We start from the raw sequence: 15,287 nt of genomic DNA, 5'->3' as shown, positions 1-15,287 counted from the left end.
CGAATGGATACATGATAAGGAAGTTTGGAAGTGAAATGAAGAGAAATTAAAAGAGGTTAAGTGGAATGGAGTTTCCTTGCACATTAAGTGAAGGCTTGTGTTTATTGATTAGAAGGCTTTCATGGATGGAGAGTTCATAAGTATCGTTGGAAGAGGAAATTATTTTAAAGTCGTCTAAGTTGGGGGTGTGTCCAGTTTCGTTAATGTGAGCAAGAATGCTTGATGATGCTGGGTGGGAAACTTGGTTGCCTGTAAGGGGATATTCCAAGTGCTCGAAAATCTGGTGTGTAGATGACGTATGGTTTGACCCACATACGAAGCGTTGCAGCTTCGACACTTGAATAAATAGACTACACCAGATCTCAGAGGTTTGGGAATTTTGTCCTTAAAGGGGAAGAAAGAAGAGATACGTTGAGAAGGGCGGAAAACAAATTTAATGGATATATGTGGGAAGGCTGCAGCACAAAGGTTATTGATTTGTGTGCGAATTTGAAGGGAGTGTATGCCGGTGAAAGGAAGACAGAAATAGATGGGCATTTTGTGAGCAGTCAAGACAGGTGGTGTAGGGGCAAAGGTGTTGTTAAGGAAGCGACGTATGATTTGGTCAATTATACGTGAAGGAAAACCATTTTTGGTGAGTGACTTTCTGGTAAATTCGAGTTGTGTATGAAAATTTTCGTAAGTAGAGCAAAGATTGAAGATGCGGTGAAGTAAGCAGGAGACTAATGAAAGTTTGTAAGTAAGTGGGATGAAGCTGTGGAAGTTGGTGAAGAGGCCAGTGAAAGTAGGTTTGCGGTAGACGGAAGTGGTGAATTTTCCATTAGTACGAGAGATATCAATGTCAAGAAATGAGAGCTTTCTGTTTTGTTCGACTTCAGATGTGAATGTGATGTTAGGATGTTGTCGGTTCAGGTAGTCAAGAAAGAGAGGGACGTGATCGGGGGAATGAAAGAGTAAAAAACAGTCGTCAACGTAGCGTCGGTAAAGTAGTGGTTTGAATGAAGAGGGACAATTATTAAGCCAGGATTTTTCGTGAAAGGACATGAATATATCAGCAAAGAGAGGGCCCAATGGACTGCCCATAGCCACACCATCAATTTGCTGATACATTTTCCCGTTAAAGATAAAGTGACAGTTCTTAACAGCTAGAGAGAGTAGTTTTTCAAATTCTGTTGCAGTGAGTCCGTTGAAGTACTGGTGGTTGTTAAAAATGCTTTTGGATATTATGTGGATGGTTTCGTCAACAGGTATGTTAGTAAATAGGGATACGACATCAAAACTAGCAAGGACAACATTACTGGAGTTGATATCGCAGTTTAGGATTTCTTCAACAAACGAGAAAGAGTCTTTGATGATGAGGTTGCTTATAATGAAGGGTTTTAGGAGTGGGATGAAAAACTTTGCTAGATTATACGAATAGTGATTAATGGAGGAAAGAATGGGTCTGAGAGGGATGTTACATTTATGTATTTTAGGAAGGCCATATAATATACCTATTCGTGAACCAGTAGGGTAAAGTTCTTTGTACGTTTCTTGGCCGATAGATTTGGCATCTTTCAACTTTTTTAATAAAGATTTCACTTGATTTTCTCGTTTTAAAGTGACTTTGACTGGATCTCCATTAAGAGCTTGAAACTTTGTAGTGTCAGATAAGAGTGTGTCCATTTTCTTTGTGTAGTCGTCTTTGTTAAGTATAACGATGCCATTTCCTTTGTCAGGTTTAGTGATGAGGATAGTTCTGTCGTTTTTTAAATTATTTAAAATGTTCAAGTCTTCTTGTGAATATAGAAAAGGTGGTGGGCTGTAACTTCGGAAACCTGAGTGAGCAATGTCTTTTAATTTGCATTTGATCGAGTCTGGAAAAAATCCTAATGATTCATTAACAGGTTCTCGTTTGAGACGGTTGTAGAGTTTTTCAAAGGGTGTTAAGAAGGTGCAAATGTTTAACTTTTTAGGTGGGATGGAAAAGTTTAAGCCTTTTGAAAGGATTTCTTTCTCTCTGTCAGTAATGAGGCGGTTTGAGAAGTTGAACACCACTTTATCAGGGTCGATTGGGATGTTGTTGTCATGTTTGGAAGTGAGACGGAAAAGTTTGCGATCTTGGATATGTTGATGTTGCGTTAGTTTTCTTGAGTAAACAAACCTAGACTTTTTTGAAGCCACATAGAAGCTGATTTGCCGCTTCGCGTGCATCTCGCGTGGACTGTTTTATTTGCGTGACGGATTGTTTTGCAAAAACTGCTAACTTGGAAATATAATGCTAGCCTAAATGCTTTATTTTTTTCAAAACCGTTAGCAAAATTTGGTTATTAATGTGTTAAGATGCATTGTGGACGTTCCAAGACATGTTTTGTATACGTAACGCTGTATTATATAAAACATAAAAGGGAGAACTTGCTTCGAAATATGAATTTCTCATTTGTCGCCGAAAGACCAAAAATTTAAGATAAAACTGATAACAGGTAGTCTGTATCTTTGAATGCTGTGCAAAATACACACAATCCACTTAATATAAGATGGTTCATAACAATTTTATTGCTTTTAGAGTTAGACTTGCTTTTAAGAATTTCACATGCTCTTTTTGCAATGTGTGAAAGTGATGATTTGAAATTTTGAATTGTGGGTGATTGTTGGATCTTGTCATTTACTTCCTCCCACTTCTTAAGAACTGGTGGAAGATTTGACATGCGTTCATATTTGTGTATTGAGCATTTTATCAGCAAGTTCATGCTTATAAATAAATAGCCAAGTGTACACTATGAGAAGTATTGCTAATATAGCCTGCTCTAAATAAATGCCAAGAAGCAACCCTCATCCTCAGTGGCTTGAAACAGGGTTTTAAAATGATTATAAAGCAAGCAAAGCTATATCATGTATCAAAATTTTATAGTATATCATATTGATTGTAAAATTAGTTTTTTCTTGTAATACAGATGATGATAAATGTATATGTAATATATTAAATTTTAGGATGTGTATTTAAAATGTTTGGTCATATTTGTGAAAATATATGATTCTATAATATTAGACTAATAATCGTTTTCTTACTTGTATTACCGTACAATTTTTACTTAAGTGTTTCAAAAGTTATGAATATAGAGTGTCAATTGTGTTTTTGTCTTTTTTTTTAAGTGAGTATTGACCCTTTTGACTCTTTAATGGTGCAATTAATGATAACACAATAATATGGCATAACAGTTTTTTTTAAACTCAAAATATTTTTTTGCTAACTTTTTGAAATATTTTGCAAAGTGTTTTTCTTTTTGTTTATGCTCTGAACTTTCAAAAAGGACTGGGGCGAGCTAATTTTGCTCGGAAACACGAAAATTACCGAAAAACAGCGTTTTTTGCCCTGACAGCTTCATTTTCAAAGATTCAAACTATATTTTAAGGATAGACAAGTGTGTTTTACATCCTTTTCATGAAAAAAAACGAGGGGTGTCAGTTTTGTATTCAAGTTATAAGACATGTTTTCACGTGTCAAAACAAAGTTCGCTTTTCATCCTTCTAAAAAGAAGCTTAAACATGTACAAATGTCGTCCAAACTTGTTTTATATTAAAGTCCAAACACTGTTTAAGGTTTTTAGACATTAAGCTGGCTTAAAGACCACTGTTTTTTGCAAAAAATCCGGCAATTTCGAAGTGATGTATTTCGCCTTCGTACCTTCAATGGCGGCGCCCATGCAGGCTTCAAAGATGGCGTCCAAGTCAGCCTTCCAGTTGTTATGGAGTTCATTGTATGGAGTTCATTGGATGGAGCAAAACTTAAATTCCTCCACTGACCGTAAAAAAATTAGCTGGGATAACTGGACTGTTATTGCTTTTGCAAACTTTTAGGCATATTATTCGTCAAGAAAACCCGTCAACACAACCGTGAATTGGTAAACCGTAGGGCTTCAGATTATCGTATCCATCTACATGCCAGGTTGCATTTGGTCCATCAGATACGTAAGTTCGCGGAAGCAACTTTCTAGCTTTACGGAGTGCCGATGCTTCTGGGTCGACGTCTTTTAGGATTCTCATAACTGTGTCTCGAGGAACTGTTATATTGTAACTTGTTCTTAACTTATTCCACATACCCCTGTAACCAAGAGTCGATGATGGTCCCTTAATTTCGTTCTTAATGATTTGCCGAACGGTGTCTTCTGAGACAGCTTGGTCCACTTTTTGCAAGCCGTATGACTGAAGCCTTCGCTTTAATGTTCTGATCGACATTGAAATATCATGGTATTGGAACAAGAACATATTCCCTTCTTATGCAACACCAAAAAGGTATCCTGTCATTATAGATGCTTTTGAAGAATATAGGTAACTGCATGTAGTTCACTGATTTATTACACTGCTGTACTAGGTATGAATTGCTGGGAAAGTTGCAGTAGTCTAAGAGTTGCAGTAGTCTAGTAGAAAGTTTTATAGCCTAAGAATCTCATCTTAAGAGAAGTATTTAATTGGAGAAAATCAAAATGCTAAAGTTTATGATGGGAAAGGATTTTTCCTCAAGTATTATTATATTGCACTGTATTTTGTTTATGTCATTTGTTTAAGAGTGCATACTGCTTTCTTTGTGTCATTGCTTTTTTCAGAATTTACAGACATAAACTAAACATGTTGAGCTGTGTTATGCCTGAGCTTGATGAAGGAAATATCTGTCCTGCTTGTACCAAAGTGAGTATATTCATATTACTTGTTTAACAAGAAAAATTAGGAAAAAGAACATTAGCAATGCTATCTCAAACACCTTTTTGACTGCATCATTGAACTCAAATACATTGCATGATTTTATCCTTCATCATTTTATTGAATATTTGATTTTTTTTCATTTTCTACCACATAGTTTTTATTTTCAATACATTTTTGCCATGGGCTTTAGGAAATAAAACTCTTGTATACTTTTTTGTTTGTTACATATTGATATTTATAAGAATGTCATGGTTTTCTTGCTGGAAATGCTGTTTGATCAATGAGTCACTACAAAGCTCTTGATGAAACAGCAATCTTTGGACGAGGCTGTTGACATGAATTTCCTAAAAAATTCTTAAATTTGAAACATGGAGATAGGTCTGTTACAAACATTTTTGTCTATTTTTACCTAAATGTTCTTGGTTTGAAAGAGGTGGTTAGGATGCATGCATTTGATGGTATAAATTTATTTTTTTCAGTTGGTTTGCTACTTTCAATGCTTTGTGCAAGTGCTGAAGCTTTTTGCATACATGTGGTTGCATTATTTAAAAAAATATCCTACATATTTTATAGATTGAGCTATGCAGTTTATGTTCTCCAAAAATTAGAGAAAGATAATGCTGATAATCCTTCACTCAAAATAAACATATTGTATGATGTTGCATGCATGTTAGTGAAACACTTACAGGTAATATTCAATTGACAATAGTTGCTTTGTTACCTGTTTCCTTTGTCAATAACTTTCCCTCAACACTTTTTTTCTTTGAAAATGTAGTCTTTCACATGTTTTTCTTTATTTTGTTTTTTACAAAAAGAATTTGGACTATTCGATTGTTGACAATTTTCAATTCCAATTTTTCACTGCTATGGGCATGTTGGACGATGCCAAGTTAGTTGTTATTTTTATTTTTCATACGTATAAACAGATGTTGATACCTGGGTTTTATGCTATCATAACTAATGGTATTGTAGATGATAAATGATGAAAATTCAATAATTGTTTACTAAATCTTTCTTGTAAAGGTTAAATTTAGTCCCGTCGTAAAGAAGGATTTGGCCTAACTGACGGTGAGATGTTGAGAGATTGGCTTACATTCGCAAATTTAGCAGAATGACTAAAGAAATGCGTCCAAGTCACAGAGTTGATGTACTCAGTTATGCTCTTTTACATTATGGAAAGAAACGAAGATTAATTTAGGTATAGCTAGTTTTTCTTTCTTTGTTTGAACATATACATAGCTAACATGTCATCATATTATGTAATAGCAGGTATGAATTAAATTTTGTTTTTTGAGGCAATTTGCTGATGGCAAGGATGAAGCGAGCTGTTGACGTGAAAGAAACTGCAAAATTAGATTTTGAAAAGTTATGCAGGTGCTTTCCGTGTGAGTATATGTTTGTATTTCCTTTTGATTATATTTGACTCCGATTTTGGATATAAACTATTTACGACTCACATGAAAGCAGTAGATTTTCTTTTTTTCATTATCTAAAGCTCACAGGATTTCAATAGATGATATTCATGAGTGGATGAAGGACGAATCGACTTTTTTTGGTCGTGAAATTGAGACTGGTTAGTAAATGAGAAATAATGGCTTGTAGCTAAGGAACAGATTTGACACATAATTATTGCTCATTATGTGGAAATGTTTTACCCACAGAAAACTTTTTTAACAAATATACGTAAATCTTCAACAACTTACAGAAGAAGAAGATTGGAAATGCAAGTACGTTATATACCTGGTCTTGTACGCTGATCTTTACCATCGATGGAATGGTTGCACTGATCCAAGTGAACTGACTCTTCGATTTAATCAGATGAAAAAGTATGTTCGAAAAGTTCAACTTTTTTCTAGAGATATTAAAGTCTTAAACAGTGTGAATTTAGAAAAGTAAAGTGGGAAAATTTTGAAGCTATTAATGTACGTCGCAACATTGTGAATAATAAGTTGGAATATCGAATAACAAATTATTTCTTGTTTTTATACGTACGTACAAGTAGAGATGTATATGCAACTGGCAGGTGCTTGTCAGACTGTGCCTTATATTTGTAATGATTTGGTATTTACTGTTTAGAATTGACGAGCAGTTGAAGATCATGGAAAGGGAAAACTCAATTTCTGCAAGCTGGCAAAATACAGACTCAGAGTACGAAAATGCAAAACGCGAGGTTGCGTCTAGGAAAGAAAAACGTGTTTTGTCTCGAATGAGGAAAAATGTTGCTGAAAGATGGTTTCTCCTAAATCTTAAGTCTAAATAATGTGGTAACTATACGTATCTCATAAATGTTCCATACAACTTGCAATGTTTGTAAATTACTTTACATGTTGCCTTCTATGTAATGCTTCTGTATGTTTGTTCTGTTTTTCAGATGGTCAAGCGTTGGCATCCAGACTTTCGAAGCAAATTACTCGAGTAACAAAGGATGTCAATAAAGATATCGCAGCTTATAACGAGGCTGAATCACATTCTAATCATTCACATACCGCATTAACATTTGATGCTGTCAAAGATCCTGAATGATTTTTGGTGTGAATATCTAGCTGCACCTACTGATGAAGATTGTTCAGTTCCATTTACTGTTAAACGGAAGGCTATAGATTTATGCCATTTGCTTGACTGATCGAAGGAAGAGCAAATCCTGTTGAAGTCAGAAATGGAAAATACGTGGAGTCACTACTTTCAGCAGCACGGCAAGATTACTGACTTTTGAAAGATAACGTGATGACGGCGCGTTATGAAAATAAGCGATGAATAACAGGCTATGAATCAATTTGTGAAAACTTTGTTAGCGATGATTGGTTAGAAAAGAAACTAAAGCAGGGTTAGCGTTGGTTAGGTTAGTGTTCTGGATTAAAACAGTTATTTTAAGAACTATTACATTGGTATTATCACCATTCACCATGGTATTTGCTATTTTGAAATCCATCTTTAAGTTTGTCACCACGACAAAGTCTCTGTGTACTGTTTTTAAACTAAAGAGTGTACGTTTATGTACAATATCCATAGATTTTGCTTTATAGAAAAAGAAAATATTATAAAAAATGTATAATCGCCAACGTACGTACGCGGCATAATATACATGATAAAAAAAGGGTTTCTTATTCCTTCTCGATGATTGGGTACACAGCATGGTGAGACTACAATACAATTTCAATAATGTGTAACCGTACATCCTGTTCCCAAGTGCAGGAGTCACCTCTCTTCTATGGTGATAAACGGGAGGGCACATTGCTAATAGTGGTAAAGAAATTTTGGTGTGTGGTATGAAAACTTTTTTATCAGTCAAATATTGATGGCTAATAGCCACCTAACGTACGTACGCTGGATAATAAAGGTGTTTAAATAAGCTTTTTGTTGAATAAATACTTTTTGAACAGTCATATGTAACTTTTTGGTAGTTATACAATGTAGTATATGATGAAAATTGATGTTTTATATACATGGGTTATAGCCACCCAACGTACGTGCGCTGGATAATAAAGGTGTTTAAATAGGCTTTTTGTTAAACAAATACTTTTTGAACAGTCATATGTAACTTTTTGGTAGTTATACAATGTAGTATATGATGAAAATTGATGTTTTATATACATGGGTAATAGCCATCCAACGTACGTACGCTGGATAATAAAGGTGTTTAAATAGGCTTTTTGTTAAACAAATACTTTTTGAACAGTCATATGTAACTTTTTGGTAGTTATACAATGTAGTATATGATGAAAATTGATGTTTTATATACATGGAAAATCATTACGTACGTACGCTGGATAATAAAATTGTTGAAAAGTTGAGGTTTTTGAATAAATACTTTTGTCCATCAAAACACATATGTAACAACAGTTATGTTAGCTAAATAGCTAATGTAGTTTATAGCGTTGCATGGAGGTAACTATTTTGATTTATAACTAACTTTGATATGAAATATATCTATAAATTGGCCCAACTTAGTCACCAGTTCAATTAATCGTTAACTTGACTCTGTTTGACATATTTCTTTTCTACGTCTTGTAGTTGTAATTAAAGTCATCTTTTATTTTAAATGTAGACAAAATTGAAGTATAATTGTTTCCTGTACAAGAATTCATTATTTTTGATAAAGTAGTAGAACTTAGCTAAAAAGAAAATCTCATTAACCTAAACTAAAAACAGCGCTAGTTAATCGTCAATAGTATGTTTAGACAAAATTGAATGATAAGAGTAAATCAGTATGATACATTGTCAAGTCACCTCAAATTTTTACAAGATCCACTACAGCTTTCAGGTGCTTCGGTAGACAACAAGGTTAGTCACTTTCAGAGTCTGCACCGTCTTGAACTCCACTCGACAATTATAAATTTTTTCAGCGTTATTTCGGAGACAACGCTCAGTTTTTCGTATACAATATATGCAGGCCTATAAGAAATATCATAGTTTCACTGTCACATAGCTTTCACAAAAAAAAAACGTCTTGGAATTAGGCGTTAGATGAACAACAAACCTCAGGGAATAAACGTTCTACATGTAGTTGATGTTCATTGAATTTGTTTCATCAAAGGATCGAAAAATATCTGTGACTATTTCTTTGACTACATTCAACAGATCTTTTGCCTATATATACAAAAATGACGAGTTAAGACACTGGTGGGGCTCTATTTCTAACAGAGAATATGTTTTTATACTTGAGTTCGAGTTAAAGGACACGTCATGTAGAGATCGGTGAGTTCAGTCTGAGCTTGATTTTGCCCACGGATCATTTGCTTAAATAACCTGTGGCGTTTACTGAGTATGGTACCGTTGACGATTTTTGTTAAATGTGTCTAAAATTCAATGTTAAAATATTATAGGTATGTTTATCTGCAACTGATATTAAATAATTTAAATTCTAGCAGAACCTTTAATCCTCTGAATGAGCAATTTCCCTTTGTATTTATGTCAAATGTTTTCGCAGATCTGTCAAAGTAAAATTAAAAGAAATGAAATATATTTATTTGTGTGTGTTCAAGAAACTCGCATTTTAGAAATAAAACATTTAAGAGCACGAGGAAGTATTAATAACTATTATGAATACGTATGCAAATAAATCGGTGATGCGCAAAAATGAACAGACTAACAGTTCGTAATTTAGAAAAAGTGGATGCATAATTTACCCATGAGTAAAGTAAGATACATTGCATCCGCAATCAAATTTTCCTTTCGGCTTCGTCGTAATGCCAACGCAATCCCAATGGTACCATTGTTGACAAACATCACACAACACCCAATCCACCATTCCATTATCTTTGGAAGATGGTTCTTGACAAAGGAAGGCTTTACATTTGTCATAGGATGTCAAATGACTAGCTCTTTTCTTTGCACAAGACACACTTTTTCTGTCACTGGACTTTGCCTCTTTTCTTTTTCTTTTGTTGTTACTTCTTCCCTTCCTGTGTTCTTTATCAACTTTCTTAGGCACGGCGTTTTCTGTTACAAGGTGTCCGTCACCTTCATTAACTGTTCCGTCTCGTCCACAAAATACATTCCCAGAATTACCATCATCATCAACATCATTATTTACAACATCTTCTCCATCGCCGGGAACATCACCATTTTCACAACCATTATCAACATTATTAGTTCTTTGTCTATGGCCAACATATGCTTTAAAGGTACTTGCAAAAAGTTGGTACAACCCTTACAAAAATAAACTATAGTTTTGAAAACTGCAGTATTTTGGAACAAAAACTGTAGTTCCGAAAACTATAGTTGTATGAATAAACAGATATAGAAAGTTTTGGGAGAACTGTAGTTTTACAATTGATAGTTTTGTTCCCAAACACTACAGTTTTCAAAACTATAGTTTTCTGTGAAGTACAGTTTTCCAATGAATCTATGTTATAATGTAGTTCATTAACTAAGGGTTTCATAAAGACAATTCAGCAAATTCCCTGTACAGGTTCTAGTAGTACACATTATTTTATACAGAATTCAATAAAACATGAATCCACGATACAATTCCGGGAGTATCGTTACATGTTTGTAAATGTAGATCGTCCAGATTGGTATAGTCCTGAGAAGGACTGTTTTTGTTGTTGTTGACTGACGACGTTTCGACAACCTTAGCGGTAGTCATTTTCAGAGTCAAATGAGTAGTAAACGTCAGGTTAGCCGTATTTGTTATCTGGTTCTTAGGTCATCGTATTGTGTGTACAGGAAATGTGTAATGTCTTTGTGAATTAGTGTGAAGTGTAATGTTTTTAGTTAATCGTTTGTTTGTATTGTGAATAAGTCGTTTGTAAGGTGCTGGTAATTGCTGTGATCTGTTCAGGGGGTTTGTTCCAAGTTGGTATACCACCTTTCTAATGTAAGCCGTTGCCTATAGTCAGTACTGTAAGTAATGCATTTTGCAGAGTCCCAGTCAATGTTGTGCTTTGTGATTCGGTGATGTTCGGCAATGTTATTGGTTTTGTCTTGTTTCTTAGTAGCTCGTTTGTGTTCAGTAAGTCTTATGTTTAAGTTCCTGCCAGTTTCCCCGATATAAGAGGCGTGGCAGTCGGAGCAGTTATTTTGTAAACTGCACCTTGTCGTTTGTTGGGTTGTTCTTTCTCCTTTATGTTCATTAGTACTTGTCGTAACGTTGTGATTGGTTTATGTGCGACACGTATGTTGTATGGTCGTAAGATACGCGAGATAGTCTCAGACGTACCTTTGATGCAAGGTATCGTTGCTGATGTCACTGAATTGTTCGTTTCGTTGGGTTCGTTGGGTTTGTAAATGCTGCGTTTGATAAAGTTAGAGTTATAGTTGTTTTTGTCAAAAACACGTTTGAGATAGTTTTTTTCGTTTTGTAGAGCGTCCGGTGAATCACATATGATTTGTGCACGTCTTGTTAATGCTCTGATTGTGGTGGCTTTGTGTGATGTAGGGTTGTAAGATGATTCGTCTAGTAGTCGGTCAGTATGTGTTGGCTTGCGATAAACTGTTGTTCGTAGTTTTTGATTGTCATGTTTTACCAAACAGTCGAGAAAAGGAAGAGTTCCGTTTTCTTCGACATCTTTGGTAAATTGTATGTGGCTGTTGTGTTTGTTGATGTGTGTGAGAAAGTCATCAATCTAGTCTGCATGTAGTGCTGTGATTGTGTCATCTACGTAGCGAAACCAAAAAGGTAGTGCATGTTTGTAAGTCGTGAGCGCCCGTTCCTCTATAGATTGCATTACAATTTCAGCAACTACAACAGAAACGGGTGAGCCCATTGCTGTTCCATGTAATTGTTTGTAGTGTGTACCTTTATACTGGATGTAAGTCGAGGTGAGGCAGAGCTCCAATAGCTCCATAATGTCTTCTGTCGGTAATGGCAGTACGTCCGTGGTGTTTGTAATGAGGATTTTTGTACAAGTAAGTGCCAGATTAAGTGGAATACTGGTGAACAGTGATTTCACATCAAAAGACACTAGTATATAACTGTCCGGTATTTGTACAGTGCTCAGTTTTTTAATGAAAGTTTCAGTGGATTGCAGCTTGTGTTTGATTTGCTTGTAAGTGGTTGCAGTATGTCAGTCAAGTACTTTGAGAGTTCGTAAGTAGGCGAACCACAGAATGATACAATTGGTCGCATGGGTATTTGTGGTTTGTGAAGTTTTGGTAGTCCGTATAGTCTGGGTGAGTGTGGTACTGAACATCTAAGTCGATAGTAAATACGTTCAGATATAATGTTAAATTTTCTCACAGAGAAGATCTTGCTGTTAAGTTTGCGTACTAGTGATGGTGTTGGGTCTCGTTTGAGTTGTTGGTACGTTTCTCTGTCGTTAACAAGGGTGACCATTTTGTTGAAGTAATCATTCCTGTCCATGACCACAGTCACGCGTCCTTTGTCTGCTGGTAAAATGACGATGTTGTTGTCGTGTTTTAGTCGTTTGAGTGCTTGTTGTTCGTTCTTTCTAGAGTTGTTGTCGCGTATAGAGGACGATTGTAAAATGTAGGCTATCCTGCTTCTGATGTCGTCTTGGGTTGTTTCTGACAAGTCTCTTTGACACGCTATTTCACATTTCCTGCACACATTTCCTGTACACACAATACAATGACGTAAGAACCAGATAACAAATACGGCTAACCTAACGTTTACTCCTCATTTGACTCTGAAGATGACTACCGCTAAGGTTGTCGAAACGTCAGTCAACAACAACAAAAACAGTCCTTCTCAGGACTACACCAACCTGTACGATCTACATTTACAAACATGCAGTTCTTAATTCTATAAATTTAAAACGGTATATCATAAGCTTATAAAGGTTGATGACACTAGGTAATATTGAGTTGTTGTTTTTCACCCAAATACTAAATTTCAAATCCAAAATATACTGAATAGAACAAGAAATTTACAAATTTCTCCATTTTGGAAGACAAAAGTGAAAAGCAGAGAAAGCATTGATTTGAAATACAAATGAAGTAAATTTTCATCAAGCTTACCATTGCCATTGTCAATTTGCTCATTAAGTCTTTTGATCTGATTTTCCAGCATTTTTACCCTCTCTTTGAGTTCCAAGGCTTCTTTTTTATACTTGCATTTATCATTGCAAAGTGCACTACCTTCATCTAACTGACTCTCCTATATAATCAACAAGAACTTAGGCAATATTTAACAATATATTCCTTTTAGTACCAACTATTAAGGTGTACCTTACTAACAACAAGTACAATATATTATAACGATAAATATCAATTTTTCAATTTCATAAGCCCCGCTGATGGAAAATTCTTTTAAATGATTGCCCTATACAAGCCTTACACTGTACAATGTTTGCTTTTTAAAAGATTTTTCACTTAGAAACAAGAAATGAATTTCAAATTAACAGCAATTTATGATTGATGGGAACATATCATACAGTATTAACTTTTTTAGCATTTAACCAAACAACATCCAAATTATATTCTGAAAAATTACTTTAATTCCCTAGCATTCCTCATTAAAAATAAAATTGCATAATTTAGAGATAAGAATAATTAGTGTTATCATTGTGTATAGTACATACCTTGGTTAATCGCTCTTTTATAAGTGAAGCAAGACTGGCTGAGCAGAAAGCCTCTGTTTTCTTTGCCCTGGATGCCTTTAGCTTTTTAGGAATACTGTGCTCCTGCTGGTAACAAGAACAACAATACAAAATTTTATACATGTTGTTTGAAAAGTTTGTTATTAGCTACTACTTCTCATTTAAATTCTTAGGCTCATAGCCTTGTTCAGCAATGCAGACCTTCGAACATAGAATTAGTAGCTAATAACATTTGAATCATGAATACCATATGGAGTACTTAACAAATTTCCATGAATGCATCATCACATTAGTGACATGAGTGCTAACTATAGATGACGGCAGCAATAATTGATAAACATGCAGTAAACACCATATAAACAAAATGTGGTCAATGTAATATTTCAGGAAACTCACCACATCATCTGATTCACTAACACTTTTAATTGTAAACTTTGCTTTGTGAATTCTTTTGCGACACCCTTTGCCAGTATTTATAGAGAAAGTTTCTTCTTTTCTCATTGTCTTGAGTAAATAATCTTTACTATCTGTTTATACAAAATAATGGATGACTATTTAACAACTATTAAAAATAATAATTTTCAATTGGAAGCAGTAGCATGTCTGAAATTATAAGGAAACAACCTTATGCAAAGTTTGGCTTAATGTATTACTACATGTATTTAAGAGTAAACAAGTTAAAATCTGGGAAATAGACACATCCTTATTGTCAGTATTGTAACTGAACTATTGCTATGTAGAAGAAAGAACAACATTTGAGCAAAGGCTTTTTATCAGAAAGTATTTCCCTCCTAAAAAAGCATTAAGTTGAATTGATAACAGCAACCTTCATATCAACTATGACTATTTCTACAAACAAGACAGAGAAATAAGCAAATAGATTTTCACACAGAAATTTACAGATGTATAGCAAAGCTAAGATGTTTCATGAAAGAAATGATAACAAAGAGAAAGAGCTCGATCCACTAGCAATTAGCTTTTTAGCTGAATTATACAAGCTTTTAGAAATTTTATAAAAAATTCTACAACAGACTAAAAATACTAACCTGAAACCTCTATTATCTCTGCAGGAAATTTCCTCGACTTGCCGTTTCCCTTTGTTTTTCCATCTCCCACATGGTAACGTTTTGAATCCTTTAAGTTCATCTTTGTCTTTCAACATATTTTCATCCTAAAAAATGATGTTAGAACATGGAATGATATCCCATGTAATTTCGTTGTAAAAATTCACCAATGCAAACGCCATATTTTCGAATATTATCGCTGAAAAATCTTTGTCAACTCTTAAATTATATCCAACAAACGAGACATTCAAAAATGACCACCTTTAAACAATAAATACAAAGCGACCACGTGATAAACGAATACGACTATATTTGGCGATACTCGTTTGGAACTTTGAACTCTGGTCTATTTCGTATACACAGTTACACACAATGTGTTGCCAGATCGTGAACTAAGTTCACAGATTTGTGAACTTTTTGCTCTCTTCATGAACATTTCATGAACATTAAAATTTTGTGAACTTTTTGTGAACTTGTCTAAATATTACGTATTTTTGTATTTTCATCATTTTCATAAAGAATGTATAGATAAATCATAGTT

General features: G+C 34.5%; 2 protein-coding genes and 1 long non-coding RNA gene across 4 annotated transcripts; 1 reads left to right on the top strand and 2 right to left on the bottom strand.

Moving 5' to 3' along the window:
* Positions 1-5,873: 5,873 nt before the first annotated feature.
* Positions 5,874-7,199, bottom strand: LOC124449797. Its single transcript, XR_006949604.1, has 2 exons — positions 7,167-7,199; positions 5,874-6,532 (listed from the first exon to the last, which is right to left on the bottom strand). It is a non-coding gene; the product is annotated as an uncharacterized LOC124449797 (long non-coding RNA).
* LOC124449793 lies at positions 5,987-6,978 on the top strand. 2 transcript variants are annotated; one of them, XM_047000697.1, is made up of 4 exons: positions 5,987-6,065; positions 6,176-6,253; positions 6,389-6,506; positions 6,757-6,978. In XM_047000697.1, the coding sequence occupies exons 1-4, from the start codon at positions 5,987-5,989 to the stop codon at positions 6,938-6,940; spliced, it is 459 nt and encodes a 152-aa protein (XP_046856653.1). In that variant the 3' UTR covers positions 6,941-6,978. The 2 variants fall into 2 exon arrangements, with proteins under 2 accessions (XP_046856653.1, XP_046856652.1); XM_047000696.1 differs by having other exon boundaries at positions 6,386-6,506.
* A 1,363-nt stretch (positions 7,200-8,562) lies between the features above and the next one.
* LOC124449792 lies at positions 8,563-14,996 on the bottom strand. The gene is made up of 9 exons (XM_047000695.1): positions 14,729-14,996; positions 14,079-14,209; positions 13,665-13,769; positions 13,102-13,240; positions 9,807-10,329; positions 9,552-9,609; positions 9,339-9,476; positions 9,158-9,267; positions 8,563-9,072 (listed from the first exon to the last, which is right to left on the bottom strand). Exons 1-8 carry the CDS (start codon positions 14,826-14,828, stop codon positions 9,175-9,177), a joined length of 1,287 nt encoding a protein of 428 aa, XP_046856651.1. The 5' UTR covers positions 14,829-14,996; the 3' UTR covers positions 8,563-9,072; positions 9,158-9,174.
* Positions 14,997-15,287: the final 291 nt, after the last annotated feature.

The sequence above is a fragment of the Xenia sp. Carnegie-2017 genome, unplaced genomic scaffold (assembly GCF_021976095.1).
Source record: "Xenia sp. Carnegie-2017 unplaced genomic scaffold, XeniaSp_v1 HiC_scaffold_23, whole genome shotgun sequence".
NCBI lineage: Eukaryota > Metazoa > Cnidaria > Anthozoa > Malacalcyonacea > Xeniidae > Xenia > Xenia sp. Carnegie-2017.
The sequence above is the reverse complement of the archived record's forward strand: the minus strand, read 5'-3'. Positions and strand labels throughout refer to the sequence as shown.

What these genes read in the sequence shown, in the direction of transcription:
- LOC124449793 (XM_047000696.1), top strand. Translation starts at nt 5,987, where the DNA reads ATGGCAAGGATGAAGCGAGCTGTTGACGTGAAAGAAACTGCAAAATTA. An exon ending in GTTATGCAGGTGCTTTCCGT is followed by an intron (nt 6,066 to 6,175) that starts GTGAGTATATGT and finishes CATTATCTAAAG; the next exon opens with CTCACAGGATTTCAATAGAT. An exon ending in CGATTTAATCAGATGAAAAA is followed by an intron (nt 6,507 to 6,756) that starts GTATGTTCGAAA and finishes TTTACTGTTTAG; the next exon opens with AATTGACGAGCAGTTGAAGA.
- LOC124449792 (XM_047000695.1), bottom strand. Translation starts at nt 14,828, where the DNA reads ATGAACTTAAAGGATTCAAAACGTTACCATGTGGGAGATGGAAAAACA. An exon ending in TTAGTGAATCAGATGATGTG is followed by an intron (nt 13,770 to 14,078) that starts GTGAGTTTCCTG and finishes TCTTGTTACCAG; the next exon opens with CAGGAGCACAGTATTCCTAA. An exon ending in GTATCTTACTTTACTCATGG is followed by an intron (nt 9,610 to 9,806) that starts GTAAATTATGCA and finishes TTACTTTGACAG; the next exon opens with ATCTGCGAAAACATTTGACA.